This window comes from Stegostoma tigrinum, chromosome 18 (assembly GCF_030684315.1).
Source record: "Stegostoma tigrinum isolate sSteTig4 chromosome 18, sSteTig4.hap1, whole genome shotgun sequence".
Taxonomy (NCBI): domain Eukaryota; kingdom Metazoa; phylum Chordata; class Chondrichthyes; order Orectolobiformes; family Stegostomatidae; genus Stegostoma; species Stegostoma tigrinum.
Window position 1 is genome coordinate 23811977 of NC_081371.1, and position 19095 is coordinate 23831071.

General features: G+C 38.2%; 1 protein-coding gene across 3 annotated transcripts in view; it reads left to right on the forward strand.

Annotated features, from left to right (window-relative positions):
• Nucleotides 1-19095, forward strand: part of LOC125460821 (protein kinase C and casein kinase substrate in neurons protein 2-like) — a 98891-nt gene that overhangs the window by 47774 nt on the left and 32022 nt on the right. For all 3 annotated transcript variants that reach the window (XM_048548842.2, XM_048548844.2, XM_059652398.1), the window contains exons 2-4: nucleotides 6648-6751; nucleotides 17165-17321; nucleotides 18585-18820. In XM_048548842.2, coding sequence (XP_048404799.1) covers nucleotides 6698-6751; nucleotides 17165-17321; nucleotides 18585-18820 — 447 coding nt within the window. In that variant the 5' untranslated portion in view covers nucleotides 6648-6697. The remainder of the gene's footprint in view (nucleotides 1-6647; nucleotides 6752-17164; nucleotides 17322-18584; nucleotides 18821-19095) is intronic.

Sequence of the window (19095 nt, forward strand, 5' to 3'; positions counted from 1 at the left end):
TTACATTCTGAACTGCTTCAAAACATTTTCAGTATTCTCTTATTATATATATTCTCTGTTCTTCATCTTTGTCTGATGGTTCACTTTTTGTATTTTAAAGTTTGCCTACTGTTTAAAATTTTGACTGCATATTAGTCTCAGATTAGTGTGATCAAAGTCAAAATGCTGACATTTTGTTTAGAATGAAACTTTGTGTGCATGATATCATTTCTAAACTAAGTTTCTTCTGAGTCTGTTTGAACTAAAACTTGCTCCTCATTCAGTACTAAATTAGTAATCTCAATGAGAGAAGCCTCCATGTAGCTGAAGTGAACATATTAAGCTTAGGATTGAAACAAACTATTGTGAAATTTCAAGAGCAGTATGCAATAATCATGGTTATCGTATAGGAAATATTTATCTATTATCTGGTATTACCTGTCATCTATTCTGCAATATTAGTAGTGAACAGGTTTCTTTTTTAAAGCTTTGGTATGTCTTAAGATATGTATACCAGAATGACCTTGAGGAGAAATAACATATCTTCCTAATGAACACTAAGGAATGTCTGCAACACACTGTATAGCATTTTAAAAAATATTTATGTAAAAATATGCAGACCATATTTTTCCCCCTCCCGAGAATGGGGATAAATGGAAAAGGAAAAGGGTGCACATTGTTCTCTAAGCTTTTCTGTCCATTATTTGATTTCCTAAGAATGTTTCATTTGGAAAGTTGGTGCCACTGCAGAGCACGTGGGTAGGGCTGGGGAGACAGGCATGTGTGCAGAAAGATTGCTGAAGGAAGGTGAGGATGTGACTCCTCCACCCAATCGAATACTAGTACCCTAACATCCTGGAAGTAATCTCTGATATTCCTTTTTTTTAATCCTATTTTCTCTGAGTAAATTGTGTTGAAAATGTTGAGCGTGAAGTTGTAAATGCAATTGCTGTTTACAGAATGACTTTTTGTTTCCTTCCCTGCAGAAAAATTATTTAGCTTAAAAAAAATCCAGCACTAAGTATCAAAGTCAGAGTAATTTTCATCACCCCATATATTGGTTTAGATGATATTTAGTGAACTGAAAGAAATGTAATTTTTACATATATTTTGTAATTTCCTAGGTTATCAAGCTTGCATTCTTAACATACAGACAGACCACAGTAAATGTATTTGATTTTGCTCATGAATTACTTTTTTAAGACAAAACTGCCTGCTGAAGTGCTGTAAGGTACTTATCTCCATTTTTGGTAATGCAGCATACTAATGAGCTGGTATTCCTTAGTCATTGCTGGTGTTAGGCCAGAAACAAGAGGAATATAAATCTGAACCCTATTAACTCTAAGCTTTTTTTGTGCAATTTTCAGTTGTCATTTCTTTCTAAAGGGATATGTTTCCAGCAAGTTTTTCAGGGAGAAAGGACACGGTGTTTTCATCATAATAATTTCATATGTAACTGACATGGTAATTTCCGTACAGTTGTCATGATTGTAAACAAAGGATATGAGTGTTTGTGAAATATTCTTCCGTAAATGATACTTTTTAGTTGAAATATTTTTGCAGAAAAGATTCTGAAATTATTGGCTTTATATAGTGCCTCAAGAGTTGCCTTCGCTCATCTGTAACACTTAACTCCATTCTTTTAGTTCACGTCGGTGTAACTTGTAACTGCTTTTCTGGAGAGTCTCCTATTGCTGATATATGGAACACCAACATATTCAACAAATAATGCTGTTTATTTAACTAAGAAAGCTTCTACGTTATTTGCATATGAAAAAGTTCAACAAAGTTTTCATGAAATGATTGGGTAGAAACAGAACAATTCAGAAGATAGTTAAGATGTTAAGATTGAATACAGTTTATACTTGTATGATTAGCTTTTGTTGCTTGCCACAGTTTTATGTAATGGAGCAGAGTGGTATTCATAGGCTTTGCATGAGTTAAAATATTTGATCTATAACTGAGTTTTCTTTTTGCTCCTCTTGCAGCTACTCCATCTGATCCTTGTCAGTCTTACTGATTCTCTCACATTTTCTGTTTCTGTTTTTATTTCAGATTTCCAGCGATTTGTGTTTTATTTTAATTTGTTAGAAAATATCTATCTGCCCAACATACAGTACATACCACTTAATTTATCAAAAGCTTCCTACCTATATGTATCAGAGATAGTAGGAACTGTGGATGCTGGAGTCTGAGATAACAAAGTGTAGAGCTGGATGAACACAGCAGGCCAGGCAGCATCAGAGAAGCAGGAAAGCTGATGTTTCCGGTCTGGACCCTTCTTCAGAAATCTGTGTCCAGATCCAAAATGTCAGCTTTCCTGCTCCTCTGATGCTGCCTGGCCTGCTGTGTTCATCCAGCTCTACACCTTGTTATCTCTACCTATATATATCGCTTGTTGATATGCAACTTCAAGGAACCCTGAAATTTGCCCCACAAATGAGGGGCAAGTCAAGTATTTAATATCGTTTCTATGTGTAATACCTCTCAGCAAACATTTAGTGGGTTACAAATGACTTGGGAAGGACAAAAGAGCTTTTTTAATCTGTAGTTTAGCTACTGGTTGTATGAAGTTAATATTTGTGTGCTCTAACTCTGCTTCTTGCCGAAAGTAGTGGTTGTTTCCTTTCAGCTCTTGCATGTGTTGAATTATGTTGAAAATCTGTCTTGTCGTCCCTATGCTTCATTTCTCCAATAAAAATATGTCCAATTGTTTGTATGTGTTTCATAAAATAATCCATTAAGGCCTGTAATAACGAGTACTATCCCATATCAGTTGTTAATTTGTTACTCATTTAATTCAATTGTCCTATGTATTTCAACGTTATCTCCTACTATTTTAATTCTTACCATATAACTAATCTTGACCTTTGGATGAGACTTTAAACTGAAGACCTGTGAGATAAAAGATCTTCTGATACAAGTTGAAGCAGAAAGCAGAGGAGACTCCCACAGTTTCATTCAAAACAGGTTAACTGGTTATTTAGATCATTCTTGTTTGTGAGACTGTGTACAAATTGCTTGCCACTTCAGCCTGTACAACAATGACAATGTTTTGGAAATAATTAATTGTCTCTAAAGTACTTTACCATGCCTTACAGATGTGAAATGTGCTGTTATAGTTCAATCTCTTGCATACTTGCCACATTTGTAGAATTATGGAATGGAGGGAACGATGCCCTTTGGCCCAACATGTCTACATTTGTTCTTAGCAAGAATAACTCTGCTAATTTCACTCCACTGTCCTTTCCCTATAGCTCTGCAATTATTTTGTTATCTGATGCTTAGATAATGCCCTTTTGAAAGCTCCATTTGATTGGCATCTACCATACTCTAATGTAGTGTTGCAGATCTTAAACTCCCTCCGAATGGAAACGTATTTCCTTATACCACTGCTGGTTCTTTTGCCAGTAATCCTTACTTGGTACCCACTGGGTACCTCTTCCGCACATAAGAATAGTTTTTCTTTAACTACATGGTCAAGACCCCTCAATTTTGGACTTTTCCGTCAAATTGTGAAGGAATAAGGGAAAAATATAGTTGTGAGAAATGAATTAAAAGTTACTGGTCAGTAAAACCTAAAGCAAGCAGGACATGGCCAACTCCCTTTACAATAATGTGAAATGGCTGATAAAGATTACACACACTTAAAAGCCAGTCTGCTAAGGATCTTTTGTGATGATAACTATAACTAGCATGCAGTGCCGCTTCAGATAAGTAACACCATAATCTGAAAAAGGAATGCTGTGTACCAAGTCTTAGTATTATTGTACATGGTATATTGATCTAAAAGATTGATTAGTGTGATTGTTTCCCAGCTTTAAGAATGAATCTTTAAAAAATTCTGGGAAATTGAATGGGCACCGTAATTACAATGGGAAGACCCTCTGACCTAATATGAGGGATGGCCTATTATTGATGGAATGGGACTGTCTTTGACGCCACCTTTTCAATTTTACAACACAAAAAATTTCATTCTAAGTATCTCAACTTAAATTATTCAATTCATTAGAAGAGAAATCAGTCAGCTGCGTTTCAGACTTGGACCAGAAAGTCCGAGTTCCATGTTCACCTGCTTCAGAGGTATGCCATAAGGTGTCTGAACAGGTTGATTAAAAATATATTTGCTTCAGACTCTTTCAGGACCTAATGGAACTCTTGCGATTGGAAATCAACATAATATTGCTTGATGTTTGAATATCTTTGTTTTAAAGTCTTGTATTTGTATCAAATAGGGGTTAAAATTCAAATTCTTCTGTAGAAATAAGAACTGGCACGTTTTTAGGATATTATTTGGCTTTACATTTCCTACTGTTTGTATAACCAAAATCACATGCTGTCTTACAATAGATGTGTTTACTTGAAATTTAAATTGTCACCTGATCTTCTGTATCAAATAATCACCAAACTCAGCGCCTAGTCCCTTTGATGAGGGAATATTTTGAGCTGTTTCACTTGGACTCTTGGCATATCTGAAGAAATTTGCAAAAGAATTCTAGAAATGTATTTTAGACTGTTGTGGAGAAAACGTAACGTCTTTAACTGGATTTTCTTCCTTTTCAGTCAGGGACTAATTAGAGCCTACAGGCCTAAGTTATATGTCCTGGAGTCTAACTCCCTCTTGCTGAAGTTGAAGGAAATACATTGAGAGACAAAGCTGATTTAACACTCCAAGTGAAGAGTAAATTCAGAGGACAGAACCCCAGCTTTTGCAGCCTCAAATTGTTTTATTTTGTCATGGGATATAGATGTTGCTTGCTAGACCAGCATTTATTGGCTATCCCTAGACGCTTTTGAGAAGGTGCTGGTGAGCTACCTTCTTGAACCCACTAAAGTTCATTTGCTGTACAAATCCCACTCTGCTGTTGGGAAGGGAGTTCCATGAGTTTGACCTAATAACACTGAAGGACCAGAGATAAATTTCCGAGTTGGGTTTATGACATCATCTGTGCAGCTCCTGTAAATGTATCTTGGAACTAGGACCTCCACTACCTCAATCTTGTGCTAGCTATGATTCTAGCTAATAGAGTCCTCCCTCCCTGCCCCACCAACACCGCCGCCCTCTCCCCCTCTCCCATCCACCTAATTCCCATTGATTCCAGTTTTGATAGAGTTCCTTGATGCCACATACACAATTGAAAGTGCCCTTGATTTTAAGTGGGGATGCAGCACAGCATGCATTTGGTCTTGCTGATATGTGGGAAACTGTATTGTGAGCAGCAAATATCGTAGACTAAGATAATAAAATGTGAGGCTGGATGAACACAGCAGGCCAAGCAGCATCTCAGGAGCACAAAAGCTGACGTTTCGGGCCTAGACCCTTCACCCCTCTCTGATGAAGGGTCTAGGCCCGAAACGTCAGCTTTTGTGCTTCTGAGATGCTGCTTGGCCTGCTGTGTTCATCCAGCCTCACATTTTATTATCTTGGAATCTCCAGCATCTGCAGTTCCCATTATCTCTAATATCGTAGACTAGTTTGAATAAAGTATGATTAAAACACTACTTCTTGTGGAAGGTCTGTTTGACGAAAGAGGTGGTGAAAGGGCAAGCAATATTTGCCCTTGTATGCTTGTATGAAAAGGTGCCATGAGAGAGTAAGTAAGGAGGTTTTAGGCATGATGGAGGAATGCACCAGTGTGTCGCGAAAGTAATAATCCCAGTGGAATGCTGAGAATGAAAGGGGAAGAAAGATGTGGTTGGTGGCGATATCTCGAATTCTTTATTAATTTTCTTTATTCAAACGACACTCTATCCAGCCCTGTTTGGACTGCTGAAGCAAAATGAGACATTTTTCAGCCTTGATGGTCTGAAGACTTCTTTCCTATTCTTCTAGTCTAGATCACAGAGCATCCCAAAACTGCATTATGCCTGATCTCCATTTTGTCTTCATTTCACCATCAATGGAAAACATAGTCATGCATGTTTCCATTATTGTCTCTGAATTGAGAAACGAGCAAGGTAATCTTAAACTCAATCTCTCTGTTTTGTCTTTGGCTGCGAATGTCAGTACTGCACTGTACTGATACAGGTTCCAGTATTGGTGATGAAATTTGTTTGGTTATGCATAACAATTTGTACCTGCAGTGATTTTCCTTAAGGACAATAAAAGTGTGTGTATTTCCTGCGTTTTGCTGCATGTAACCGCCATAAGTTGGTCTTTGATTTCCACGTAAATGACAGCACAGTCAAGGCCCACCTAATATATTTACAGCAGAATGCTCCCACCTTTGTTTACTTTTGATGGAGAAGACTCAATGGGCTGAATTGCCTGATTTGGTTCCTATATCTTATTGCTTAAGTAGCTCCAACTTTGCTTAAATGATGAACGTCTCAGTTAGAAAACTAATGCTAGGAAAGTATTGGGGGAAAGTAATTACTTTATTAAATTCAGAGATAATGGGAACTGCAGATGCTGGAGAATTCCAAGATAATAAAATGTAAGGCTGGATGAACACAGCAGGCCAAGCAGCATCTCAGGAGCACAAAAGCTGACGTTTCAGGCCTAGACCCTTCATCCAGGGACCCTTCATGAAGGGTCTAGGCCCGAAACGTCAGCTTTTGTGCTCCTGAGATGCTGCTTGGCCTGCTGTGTTCATCCAGCCTCACATTTTATTACTTTATTAAATTCTAATGTTTCCACTAATACTTATTTTTCACAATTTTTGCAGCTTTGGAAGATCGCTAACTGTCAGATCTGGAACACACTCTAAACACAACCATGTCATATGATGAATCAGTTGTGATTGAAGCACCCAGTGATAGCTTTTGGGAGGTATGGCTGCATTATGGTCTTCCTCATATTTCATCTTTTCATTTTTTCTATATTGTTTAGTCTGGTATATTTTGCAAAATTTGTGCTTTGAAGTTGTGTAATTTTGTTTTACACTTTATCGTATTGGGTTCTGTCATTTTTTTTAAAAATGGGTAGGACAAGCAAATGCAATATTAATTATGTGCTTTGAACTGGATAAATATTTCATAATGAGATATGTACATCAAGAGGATTATGCCTTTTAGAGAAAACTGCCAGTTTTGGTCCTGTGAAGGATAGCTAACTGTGTACATTGGTATTAAGAAAAACATTTGACAAGTTTGTGACTTATATATTTGTAGTGGCTGAATCAAAATCTACTCCTTTTCTATTTTGTTGCTTTCTGGAGCTATCTCCAGAAAATGTTTTAAAACACTGCTTAACATAGGTTTGCTATTGCATGAAGGACAGAAAACACAGTTGGTCAATACCATTTAAAAGATAGTGTTACATTTCTTCATTTATTGATCGCAGGATTAGAACAAGATATGCATTGAGAGAATAATCATCAATATTTGGCAGTTGCAGGTTCTTGAATTCCCAAAATGGCCACATAGTTGTTTTAGGCTATTTCCTTCACAGTATCCATCAAACATTTTGCTGTAATTTTAAACCTTTTATATTTTTAATCCAGATTTATTGAGTAGATTTGTAACTTTATGTGCACTTCTAAAATAATTATATTATAGTTCTCACCTTTATATGGACAAATATTATGGTGTCTGAACAAACTGCCAAATTGATTTGTATAGCATCATAAGCTAACTACATGTAACCCAGATATTTCTGTGCAGGTTGTGTCCACGTCAGTGTCTTTAGATTACTGTGTGTATATGTGCAGTCATATGAAAAATGGGTCCACATGCTGAAACAAATTGGCAGTACAACAGAAGTTAGCGCGCAGTCTGTTCTACTATAAAGCGTGTTCTGGGAACACAAATTGGCTATAATGTGACTGACAGATAGGGGAAAGCTATTTCTCAAACACGAACTTGTGTTGGCTATAATGCGATTCCGTTGGTGCAGGGAAGAGTATGCATCAACATCACATGATCATTTTCTTTATTATTAGCTTATTATTTAAGGTGCATATTTAAGAGGCTGATTGCAGCCACTGGGCAGGATAAGGACAGTGATCTTCAATTTTTAAAGAGCTTTAACATCAAGAATGTAATTGACATTATTGTGGAGGCTTGGGTTGATGCAAGGACTGCTTGTGTGCAGTTTGGCAGAAGCTTCTCCCATGGTTTTTTTTCAAGAGTTTAAAGGCTTTGATCCATCAGAGGAGCGTCCAGGTATCAAACAACATTGTGTTAATCATGCAGAGCAAGTTGGGTTTGAAGAAGTGGGGAATGAGGCTGTTGAAGAGCTGCTTGAGTCCCACAATGAAGACTTGTCTACAGCAGATCTGCAACAACTTGTTGCTGAGGGGGAAGTGGAAGCTCGAGATGAAGTAGTCCAGGATGCAGCACCAGAAGGCCTTTCCACTTCGTTTTGTCTTCTATCCTGAGGGAAATTGAGAGACACTTGTAGCTGTTAGAGTTCAACAATTATAATGCAGAATACAGCAGGGTAGTGGTTTATGGAATGAGATCTTATTTGACACCCTATGGAACAGCTTCTTATTGAAAGAAGAAGAGCAAAGCAGCAAAAACTGGATGTCTTTTTTAAGCAACCCCCAAGAAACAATGAACCACAGCCTGCCATTTCTGAATTAACTATTTTTCACCCCAACCCTGCAACTACAACTGCACCTGAAGGTGTTGATGATGGTAACCCTCAACCCCTGCATTAACAACAGCAGCCTCAAAACCACCTTCCCCCATCAAGTCATCTTGACATTTTTTAAGGTATGATGTTAAATTTACTTCATTATTAGATGTGAAATAAACATTTATTCAAACAGTATTATCCTTTGCATTATGTTTTGGAGTGATTTTTAAGTGATTTTGAGTGATTTTTTTTTGGTTGATAGTCCCTAACCCTGCTTTTCCCGTAGGCCCTGTTATTTCTGTGGCACAATTTTCTATAGCAGTTGTAGCAGAACTGACTGTATGTTGCTCACCTTGTTAGAACTAAAATATATCCAGTAGTGAAGAAGCCCCAAATTCTGATTCTCTCTTAAAGTTGGAGCAATCTTGCCATTAGCTTCAGTAAAACTAAAAAAAACTTTTGTCATGAGTTTCCTCACTTAGATTAATTGTATGTAATGAAAATGTTGGGTTTTTGCTGAAAATGTAGATACATCTTGTCACTATCATTTAGAGCTGGCACTGGTCTCTACACTGCTGTTCTGAGGAAGGGTCACTGGACCCGAAACATTTACTCTGACTTTTTCTTCTCAGATACTGTCACACCTGCGGAACTTGTCCAGCAACTTCTGTTTTTGTTACTAGACTTGACTCTCCTCCCAATTTCAAATTTTTGCATCAGGTGTTTATTCCAGTTCCCTATTGAAAAACATTTTTAGTTAACCCATTTTTCCAATTAATCTGTTCAGAGATGTTACCACACACCTCTGGAGCAGATGGAACTTGAAACTGGGTCTTCTTGTCCTGCAGTAGGGATACCACCACTGTGCCTTAAGAGAAAGCTGTTTTGTACACATGGGCAAGGCATTTCGGATCCTAACCACTTGTTCGATAGTGAACATTTTCACCCTTTCATTCTTTGTCATTCAATGAGATTCTGGGCGAGCTTGCCAGTTAGATACGTAATTGGCTTAATGGTAGGAGACAGAGAGTGGTTGGCAAGAGTTGCATTTTGGACTGAAGGCCTGTCACCAGTGGTGTTCCACGAGGTTCAGTTCTGGGTACTCTTTCATTTGTCACTTATTATTTGGATGAGAATATGGAAGGTATTGTTAGTAAGTTTGCGGATGCCCTGAAATTAGTGGTATAGTAGGGAGTGAAGAAGGTTTTCTAAGTTTACAAAGGGACCTCGATCAAATGGGTCAATGAGTTGAAAAATGGCAGATGGAGTTCAATCTGGATAAATACGAGGTATTGCATTTTGGTATGGCAAACAGGGGCAGGACTTATACAATTAATGGTGGGGCCTTGGGAAGTGTTTTAGAACAGAGGGATGTGTGGGCACAGTTACGTAATTCTTTGAAGTTTACGTTACAGGTTGGCAGGATGGTTAAAAAGACCTGTCTTCATTGCTGAATCCTTTTGATTATTTAGATTAGATAGATTCCCTACAGTGTGGAAACAAGCCATTCAGCCCAACAAGCCCACACCACCCCTTGAAGCATCCCACCCAGACCCATTCACCTATATTCCACACACCCCTGAACACTACGGGCAATTTAGCATGGCCAATCCACCTAGCCTGCACATCTTTGGACTGTGGGAGGAAACTGGAGCACCCGGAACAAACCCATGCAGACACAGGGAGAACGTGCATGCTCCACCCTGACAGTCGCCCAAGGCTCGAATCGAACCTGGGTCCCTGGAGCTGTGAGGCTGCAGTGCTAACCACTGAGCCACTGTGCTGCCCATTTATAGGAGTTGTGAAGTCATGTTTAGATTGTACAGGACATTGGTGAGGTCATCTTCTGGAAAAGTGCGTCCAGTTTTGGTTGCCCAGATATAGGAAGGATATTATTAAACTAGAAAGGGTTCAGAAGAGATTTACCAGGATATTGCAGATATGGAAGTACAAGTTACAAAGAACGGTTGGATTGGTTGGGACTTCTTTCACTGCAGTGTAGGAGGTTAAAGGCTAACCTTTACAGAAGTTTCTAAAATAATGGGAGTATTGATAGGGTTGATAGTAAATCAAGGTTGAGGGATTTCAAGACAAGGGGCATATTTTTAAGGTGAGAGTAGAGAGATTTAAAGACGATGTGAGGGGCAAATTTTTCATACATAGGCTGGTTCACATGTGGAATGAACTTTCTAAGGAAGTGGAAATTTCTGAAGGAGGGCCCAGACCCGAAATGTCAGCTTTCCTGCTCCTCTGATGCTGCCTGGCCTGCTGTCTTCATCCAGCTCTACACCTTGTTTTCTGTTTCCTAAGGAAGTGGTGGATGTGAGCGCAGTTGAATGTTTAAAAGACACTTTGATAAATACTTTCACTCTATCTACTCTCAGTCTGGACCCTTCATGATTTTTAATCACTTCTAATAGATCTCCTGTCAACCTTTTATTTTCCAAAGTAAACAACCCTGGTTTCTCTAATCAAGTAACTGAAGTCCATCATCACTGAAACCATTCTCAAAATTTTTTTTGCACCCTCTCCTTTCATATCTTTTTAACAGACAGAGCCTCGTACACAATAATCCAGTTGAGGCTGACCGTTTTATGAAGGCTCATTATGATTTACTTGCTTTCGTACTTTATACATCTTTTTATCAAGCCTAATATTCTGAATTCCTTCTTAATTACTTTGCCAACCTGTTGGTACCTCCTTCACCTTTTTGCTTACATACACTTCAGGTCTTCTGTCCTGAACCACCTCTAGAATTTTCCTTTTCTATATTATCCCCCCATGTTCTTCTCATTAAAAATAAATTTCATCCACCACATGTGCACCAATTCCGTCAATCTGTCAACTTGGAAGTTTATCAATGTTCTCCTCCACAACTCCTCATGCTTCCAAAATTTGCACCATCAAATAATTTTGGAATTGTTCCCTACACACTGATATATAGTCAACAATAAATTTGGAGCAAAAGTGCTCTTTGCATTGACCTTTGGAGAATCAGTCTGAAAAACAACTCTGTTGTTAACATTTGCACCTTGTCATTCATCCCAACTTTGTAATCATGCTGAAACTGTCTCTTTTGTTTCTTGGATTCCAACTTTGCTGGCATGGTTACAATGGGGCACATTATCGAATGCTTAATAGGGGTCGATGTACATGGTGTTAACTATAATGCATTAATCAGCATTTGCAGTTAACTAATCCAAAAAAATTCAATCATCATTGTTAAACACAATTTACCTTTAATAAATATGTGAGGTAACACCTTAATTAATCCATACCTGGCTAAGTGACTTTTAATTTTGCTTCAGATCATTTGTTTCTAAAAGCTTTCTCTCTCTGATTTACCTGTGTAGTGGCTGGATTTATTCTCTCACCCTTTTTTGAACAAGGGTGTAATACTTTGCAATTATCCAGTCCTCTAGCACCACCCCTGCGTCTAATGAAGTTTGGAAGATTATAGTCAGTATCTGCAGAATATCCTTCTTTTCTTCCCTCAGCATCTTCTGTTGCATCTTATCTGATTCTGCTGGCTTATCACCTTGAAATATAGCCAGCCTTTCTAATTCCTTCCATGTATCATTGAGTCTCAACGGCCTCTTATTGCAATGGTATTAATAGCATTTTCCTTGAAAGGCTGATGCAAAATACTCAGTACCTTAGTCAAATCCCAGGCTTTCGTGCAAGGTCCCCTCTTAAATACTTGATCAGTTCCATGCTGCAACTTGTTACCCTTTTAATTTATATATAACCAATGAAGACTTTTGGATTCTCTTTTGGATTAGCGATCAGTCTCTTTTCAAACTTTCTCTTTGTTTCTGTCATTTTCTATTTCACTTTGCTTCTGAACTTTATGTATTCAGGCCGATTCTAGCTATTTTATCAACATGACATCTCATATATATGCTTGTACTGCTGAATCTTACTCTTCTAACTCTTGCTTTCTTCAGGATGTTCTAGTTTTGCTTTGCCTTACTTTAGAGTTACTATTTAATTTGAATAGATATAAGTTAAGTGGTAGAGGCCAAGAGGAGAGTTGAAGAGAAATTTATTTCACCTTACAGGTGGTGAGAGTCTGTAACTCTTGCCTGAAAGAGTGCTCGAGTCGAAAATGCATCATAACATCTAAAAAGTATTTAGACATCCACTTGCATTGCCGTTGCCTCCAGAGCAGTGGACCAATAGCTTGAAAATGGGATTAACGTAGTTAGATATTTTTGACTGGCATGGGCAAGATGGGCCAAAGGCCTCATTCTGTGCTGTAAAGTCAGGGAATGTCTTTCTCCCCCTTAACAGAAATGTTCCACAGCTGTTCCTGAACTATTTCCTTTTTAAAGGCAAGTCTAATGGTCAACTTGAGGTGAGCCTGCCTAATTTCAATTCAAATTTACCTACTCAGTATTCATCCTCATCCCACTGGAATTTTCCTTCTTTAATTAAGTGTTTTTATTTTAATTGCTTCTTGTGTTTTTCAACAAAACACTTAAACTTTGAGCTGTTATGATCACTCTTATTTTAGTGATTTCTGACAGCCATTTGATGCACTTTGCTGCATCTCGCTCTGAGGAATAGTGCCTCTTTCCTCTTTTGGTGAAAGCATTCTAGAAAATTCTCGAGCACAATTCAGCCATTCTTTGTTTTCTTGGCCTTTTATGCTGTTTATAATTCCCAGTTGTCACTCGAGTATAGATTTTGCATCTGAAGGTAATTTTCCCCATCCTCTTTCCCTTCATTGAAAAGGATCTTGCAGTTCAGTGGTAGCGTCTTTGTCTCTAAGCCAGGAAATCTGGGTTCATGTCCCTATAATAGCATCTCTCAACAGGCTGATTAAAATATCTTGCATCATTGACGCACTAGCCTACAGATGCACCCAGCAGTGTAATAACACATCTTTCTTTTTCCCCAGTACTGTAATGACAACTCTTTCTTCTCTTCCCCTTTAACTGAAAAATGTTGCCCTTGTCCTTTTGAGGACTTCATCTCTTCCAGCACTATAAATTTTCTCTTTCGTCAATTTGAAACACCTTCTGTCAAACTGAGGAATCACATCAGAATGCGTCAGAAAACTGGAATTGTTGGACACAGATTAATAGGATTCATATGAAATGCACAACTATTTTGTAGCAAGTAGCATAAGTAATTGCAAAAATCCACGCTAAGCCGTTTGGCTCTTAACTCTGCAGTCTTCCCTCAAAGAGGTGTGAATAGTACCAAACAATTAAAACAACTGGCAAGGAGAGAAGACTCCATGAGTATCCTCATCCTCAATTATGGGGAGCCCAGCAGGTCAGTATAAAACACAAAGCTGAAGCATTTACATCCGTCTTCAATCAGAGGTGTTGTGTTGATGGCCTCTTGAGGTTTCCAACATCAAAAATGCCCATCTCAAGCCACTTCTCATTTCTTGATATCACCTGCAACGAAATGGTGGAAACCACTGGATTCTGTAAAGGCTGTAGATCCTGAGAATATTCTGGCAATAGTATTGAAGACTTGTGCTCTAGGATTCAGCCATGCCCTATACCAGCATGTATCAATACAACAATCAGTCTAGCTATGTGGAAAATTGCCCAAATATGTTTTGTCCGCAAAAAAGCAGACAAATTCAACCCAGCCAATTACCTTTCCAGTTTAGCAAAGTGGTAACACTGTCAAATCTACGATGCAGAATTGCTACAACAATAACTCACTCACTGATATTAGTTTGGGTTTCGGTAGGACCACTTAGCTCCTCACCTTATTATAACCTTGGTTCAAATATAGATAAAAGCTTTGAATGCCAGAGGTGAGGTGACAGTGACTATTCTTGACTTCAAGGCATTTGAAAGAGTGCAGCATCAAGGACTCCTGGAAAACTGGAATGGATAGGAATCAGGGTAAATTCTCTACTGGTTGGAGTCACACGTAGCACATAGGAAGATAGTTGTCTTGTTAGAGGTCAGATATCTCGGCTTCAAGGCGTCCAGTTCTGAGGAAGGGTCACCGGACCTGAAATGTTTACTCTGATTTCTTTTCTTCACAGATGTTGCCAGACCGGCTGAACTTTTCCAGCAACTTTGCTTTTGTCCCTGATTTACAGCATCCACAGTTCTTTCAGTTTTTATGTGCTCCTCATGGTAGTGCCTATGGTCCAAACATCCTTCACTGCTTTATCAGTGATTTTCCATCCATCGTAAGGTTGGAACTAGAGTTGTCTGCTATGTCTATACAATGTTCACTATTTGCTACTCCTCAGATACTAAAGCTATCCATACTCAAATGCAGCAAGTCCTGGACAATATCCAGACTTGACTGGTAAGTGTAAACTAACATGTATGTCATTCAAGTGACAGGCAATGACCATTTCCAAAAAGAAAGAATCTAATCTTCTCCCCTTTACATTCAAGATCATTAACTTGGCCGAATCTACTACTTTCTCAGTGGTTACAATTGACTAGGAACTAAACTAATCATATAAATACTGTGATGACAAGCTCAGATCAGAGGCAAGGGTTTGTGTGATGACTAACTTGCCTCCTATCTGTGATGTCTGTCCACAAGTCACATGGCTCAAGTCATGAGTGTAATGGAATGCTTTCAACTTGCCTGATTGAGTGCAGTTGCAAAAGCATTTAAGAGGTATGATTCTATCAGGAGAAAGCTCTCGCTTGATTGGAACTACATCCATTCCTGTTGTCACCAATTACACTGTGGCCACACCGTTCCATCTATAAATTGCACTGCAGAAAACCACCATGGCTTTGCGGACAGCACTTCTAAACTCACAACGACGACCATCTATAAGGACAAGGGCATCAGAAACACAGGAGCAACACCACCTGCAAGTTTCCGTCCACTCCAAACACCTCCCTCACTTGGACCTGTATCATCTTCATTGTTCGTGGCTCAAAATATTGGAACTCCCTTGCTAAGTGTTGATATATCGTCATCACATGGACTACAGCGGTTTAAGAAGGCAGCTCATTGCTACCACCACCTTAAGGGCAATTAGAGAAGTTCAATGAATGTTGGCCTAGCTGTCATTACCACATCATTTTGTTATCATGGTAAATGTGACTCTCAATTTCCAAATTCCAACCTTTCCAGGTTTCTTAAAAAAAATAAATAATAGGGACTTAAAACAATTGAACTTAGCATCTGTCTACAAATTGAGGCAAGTCCTGGAAACCTATGTGGAATAAATGAAATGATTGCACGGCAGTGACTGTCTTATCTAATGAGGGTGAAATGAGACAATTAAGTTAACATTGCCTCTTGCTTTGCTTCAGTTTTGTATGATTAGTTGCACGTATTTAGATGAAGAGTTGCAATTATCTAGCTGATGAAGCCAACAGTACCAGATTCTTGGAAATATAAAACTCTCTTTCTCTCACTCCTGTTTTGAGAAAAATCATTAGCTGAGAACTCCAAAGATATCTACAAACTGTACACTCCTAAAGATATAACTCCCAACTCAAGAGTTTTAAACTATCGAGATTTATTCACCCTGTGTGTCTGTATAGAATCAGAGTTTTACCGTACAGTACATTCCATGCATCGTGCCCATACCAGCTTCCTGAAAGTGTCCTTTTACCTTACTAACATTTTGCCTCTGTGTATGCCGTCTTCCATTATTTTTCTCAAGGTTAGTAATAAACTTTCGCTCTGTTTTGTTCAAGGTAATCTTATAATTAGCTCCTTAGTTTGACAAGGTCTGTGTTTAATTAAAGCCTGATAGGCTGTGTGTTAAAAAGAAATAAAAGTATTTGTTGTCACAAATGTGTGTTAGAAAGAGGGCAGCCAATTTAAACCTCCTCACCTTATAATCAGTAAATATTTTGTTACCAATAAAACTAGAATTTTAAACAATGTTTTTATGAAATAATATTTCTGCCATTTATTTCTTTGTAATCATGTATTATTTACCAGATTCAGAACACTTTTAATCATGTACCTTAAAACAAAGTAGACATTCAGAAACATTATCAATGCAATTAGTGTTTTCAGTAAGTCATGGAATGAAGACCTGACAGCCCTCTCATATAGAACAGTACAGCACAGTACAGGCCCTTCAGCCCGTGATGTTGTGCCGAACTTTTACTCTAAACCTATGGTCTATCTGACCTCCATCCCTACCTTAAGACTATCGTCCATATGTCTATCTAATAGCAGTTTAAATGCCCCTAATGAGGCAGAGTCCATTACTCTCTCCGGCAATGCATTCCACGCCCCACCACTCTCTGAGTAAAGAGATCCTGTTGCACTATTACATTGAGCAGCAGCTAATTCGAGCGCAGCAAAGTTCCACAAACAGCAATGATATCCTTTTTTTGAAAAGGATAATCTGCTTTATTTTAGTGATAGAGTTTGAGAGGTAAATATTGGCAGAACACCAGGGAGATGCCCTTACTACACAACTTCAACTTGGGAACATTGGAGCTGCCATGTCCCCCAGTCAAAGCACCATGTGGTATTGCGTCCAAAAGATGGTGTATGCAACTGTCAGCACCCACTCGCTAATACATTTTATGATGAGAATGCTGTCCATTTTGATTAAAGGAGTATTACAATTGAGCCAAAGCTGCCACTTTGCTAACTGTTAATACATTCATTTAATTTTTCTTTTAACTGGCATTTTTTACTATGTAGCAAACACTATTGATAAATTTTCCCTGATATTTGTAGGTTGGAAATTATAAGCGTACTGTAAAGCGCTTCGATGATGGCCATAAACTCTGTAATGACCTCATGACTTGCCTCCATGAACGTGCTCGGATAGAGAAGAGTTATGCACAACAACTTTCAGAATGGGCCAAAAAGTGGAAGCAGCTGTTAGAGAAAGGTAAAGTTAGAGTTTTAAACCCTATGATTACACATGTCTAAAGCTTCTGAGAGGACTGTATTGTCAATTAAAGCTTTGTCAATTAATTTATTGATCACATTTGTTATTTGAAACTCATTTATGTTAGTAAATTCAGTGATATTCATGTGGAATCAATCAAAACAATGCAAGTAATTGGGGAATTTGAGACTTTGCAGTTTTACATAATCCTTTACTCTAGTTCAAGATTAAATTTGCCAGAATAAAATGCTGTTCACTAACTGGAAATTGAAATATTTCACCAACTGCATAAGATTGGAAGGCTTCTCAGATTGTACTTGAATCAGTTTTTGATTTTAAAATCTAGTTTCTTATGGAAAGAGGGTGAGATGTTGCTGTGATTGATGTTACTAGACAAGTCAGATCCCAGACTGAAACCTGGATTTGATCATGCTGTGCTTTATTTTGGTTTTACTGAAGCGGTGTCTCATTGAAACATAAGCTCACATTCTGATTCATGATGATTGCTAACTCTTTTAATCTAAATTAATTTAGATTTATACTGTATACTCTCCTCTTCTCAGGAGCATTGTTGTACATAACAATGTTCATCAAGGGTTTAACGGAGCTACCCAAAACAAAGCAAAACTGAAAGAAAACTCACAAGCTGAGACATAGACCCTATGCTTTAATGAAAAGAGCTCAACTGTCAGCCTCGCTCATGCTCCAAGTCCCCAGCTGCTGTTCCAGCTCCAAAACATGGGCTTCCAGGAGCTGTAGTTGGAGACATATTCAACCCACATTCTGGCCCCAGGCACTGGGACTAGAACTGTACCTGACTTCCTACACCGACCAGGAGGCATACACAGTCTTGAGTTCTGCTCTCATTGACTTACCCCTCTCAGTTAAACCATTATTAATTACTCCAGGGCCCTCCTTTGGTGAACCAATGCACTGTTGCACCTACAAAATATGAATCCAAAATAAAGACTTTTTGAAAGTTATAAGTGATTTTAAAAAAAGCATAAATACTGAGCTGATCTTACTGATCCAATCAGCTGATTCCTCTCAATTAGAGGCCCAAGTAGAATTGTCTTTTGTACAGATTCTATTCTTGTTATTTCTGTTAAGATCATTCTGTCTTTTTGTATTTTTAATAGAAATAGAACTTTCATTTGCTAAAATTTAATAGAATTTGAGTGTGGAATGCATGAATTTCAGGAAATACCAATATAATTAACAAAAGTGCTTGAACCTTTGTCTTTTGACATGTGATATTTGCAGGACCACAGTATGGAACTTTAGAGAAAGCATGGGTGGCATTAACGAATGAAGCAGAAAAGGTCAGTGAGTTGCACCTAGAGGTCAAGTGTGCATTGATGAATGAAGACTTTGAAAAAGTCAAGAACTGGCAGAAGGAAGCATACCACAAGCAAATGATGGCAAACTTCAAAGAAACAAAGGAGGCAGAGGATGGATTCCGTAAAGCACAAAAACCTTGGGCCAAAAAATTGAAGGAGGTACAGAATGACAGATGATGTGTCAAAATTAGGCTGGTAAATGTTAGCATTAAATAAATCTTTAGAGTTACATTCTGAGCAACCCATTCAAAGTGAGCTTCTAGATTCTGAGTGGAGCCCAAAAAGGAGAGAAATCCAAAGATTGTTCTGCTCCACCCTGGTTACAGAGTAAGAATCATTTGATTTATCTCCAGGTGACACTGTTTTTAAATTAGGTTAAAATTTAAGAAAGAGAACAACCCAGCAAGTTTCCTGTTCATTGTTTTGGCTAGAAG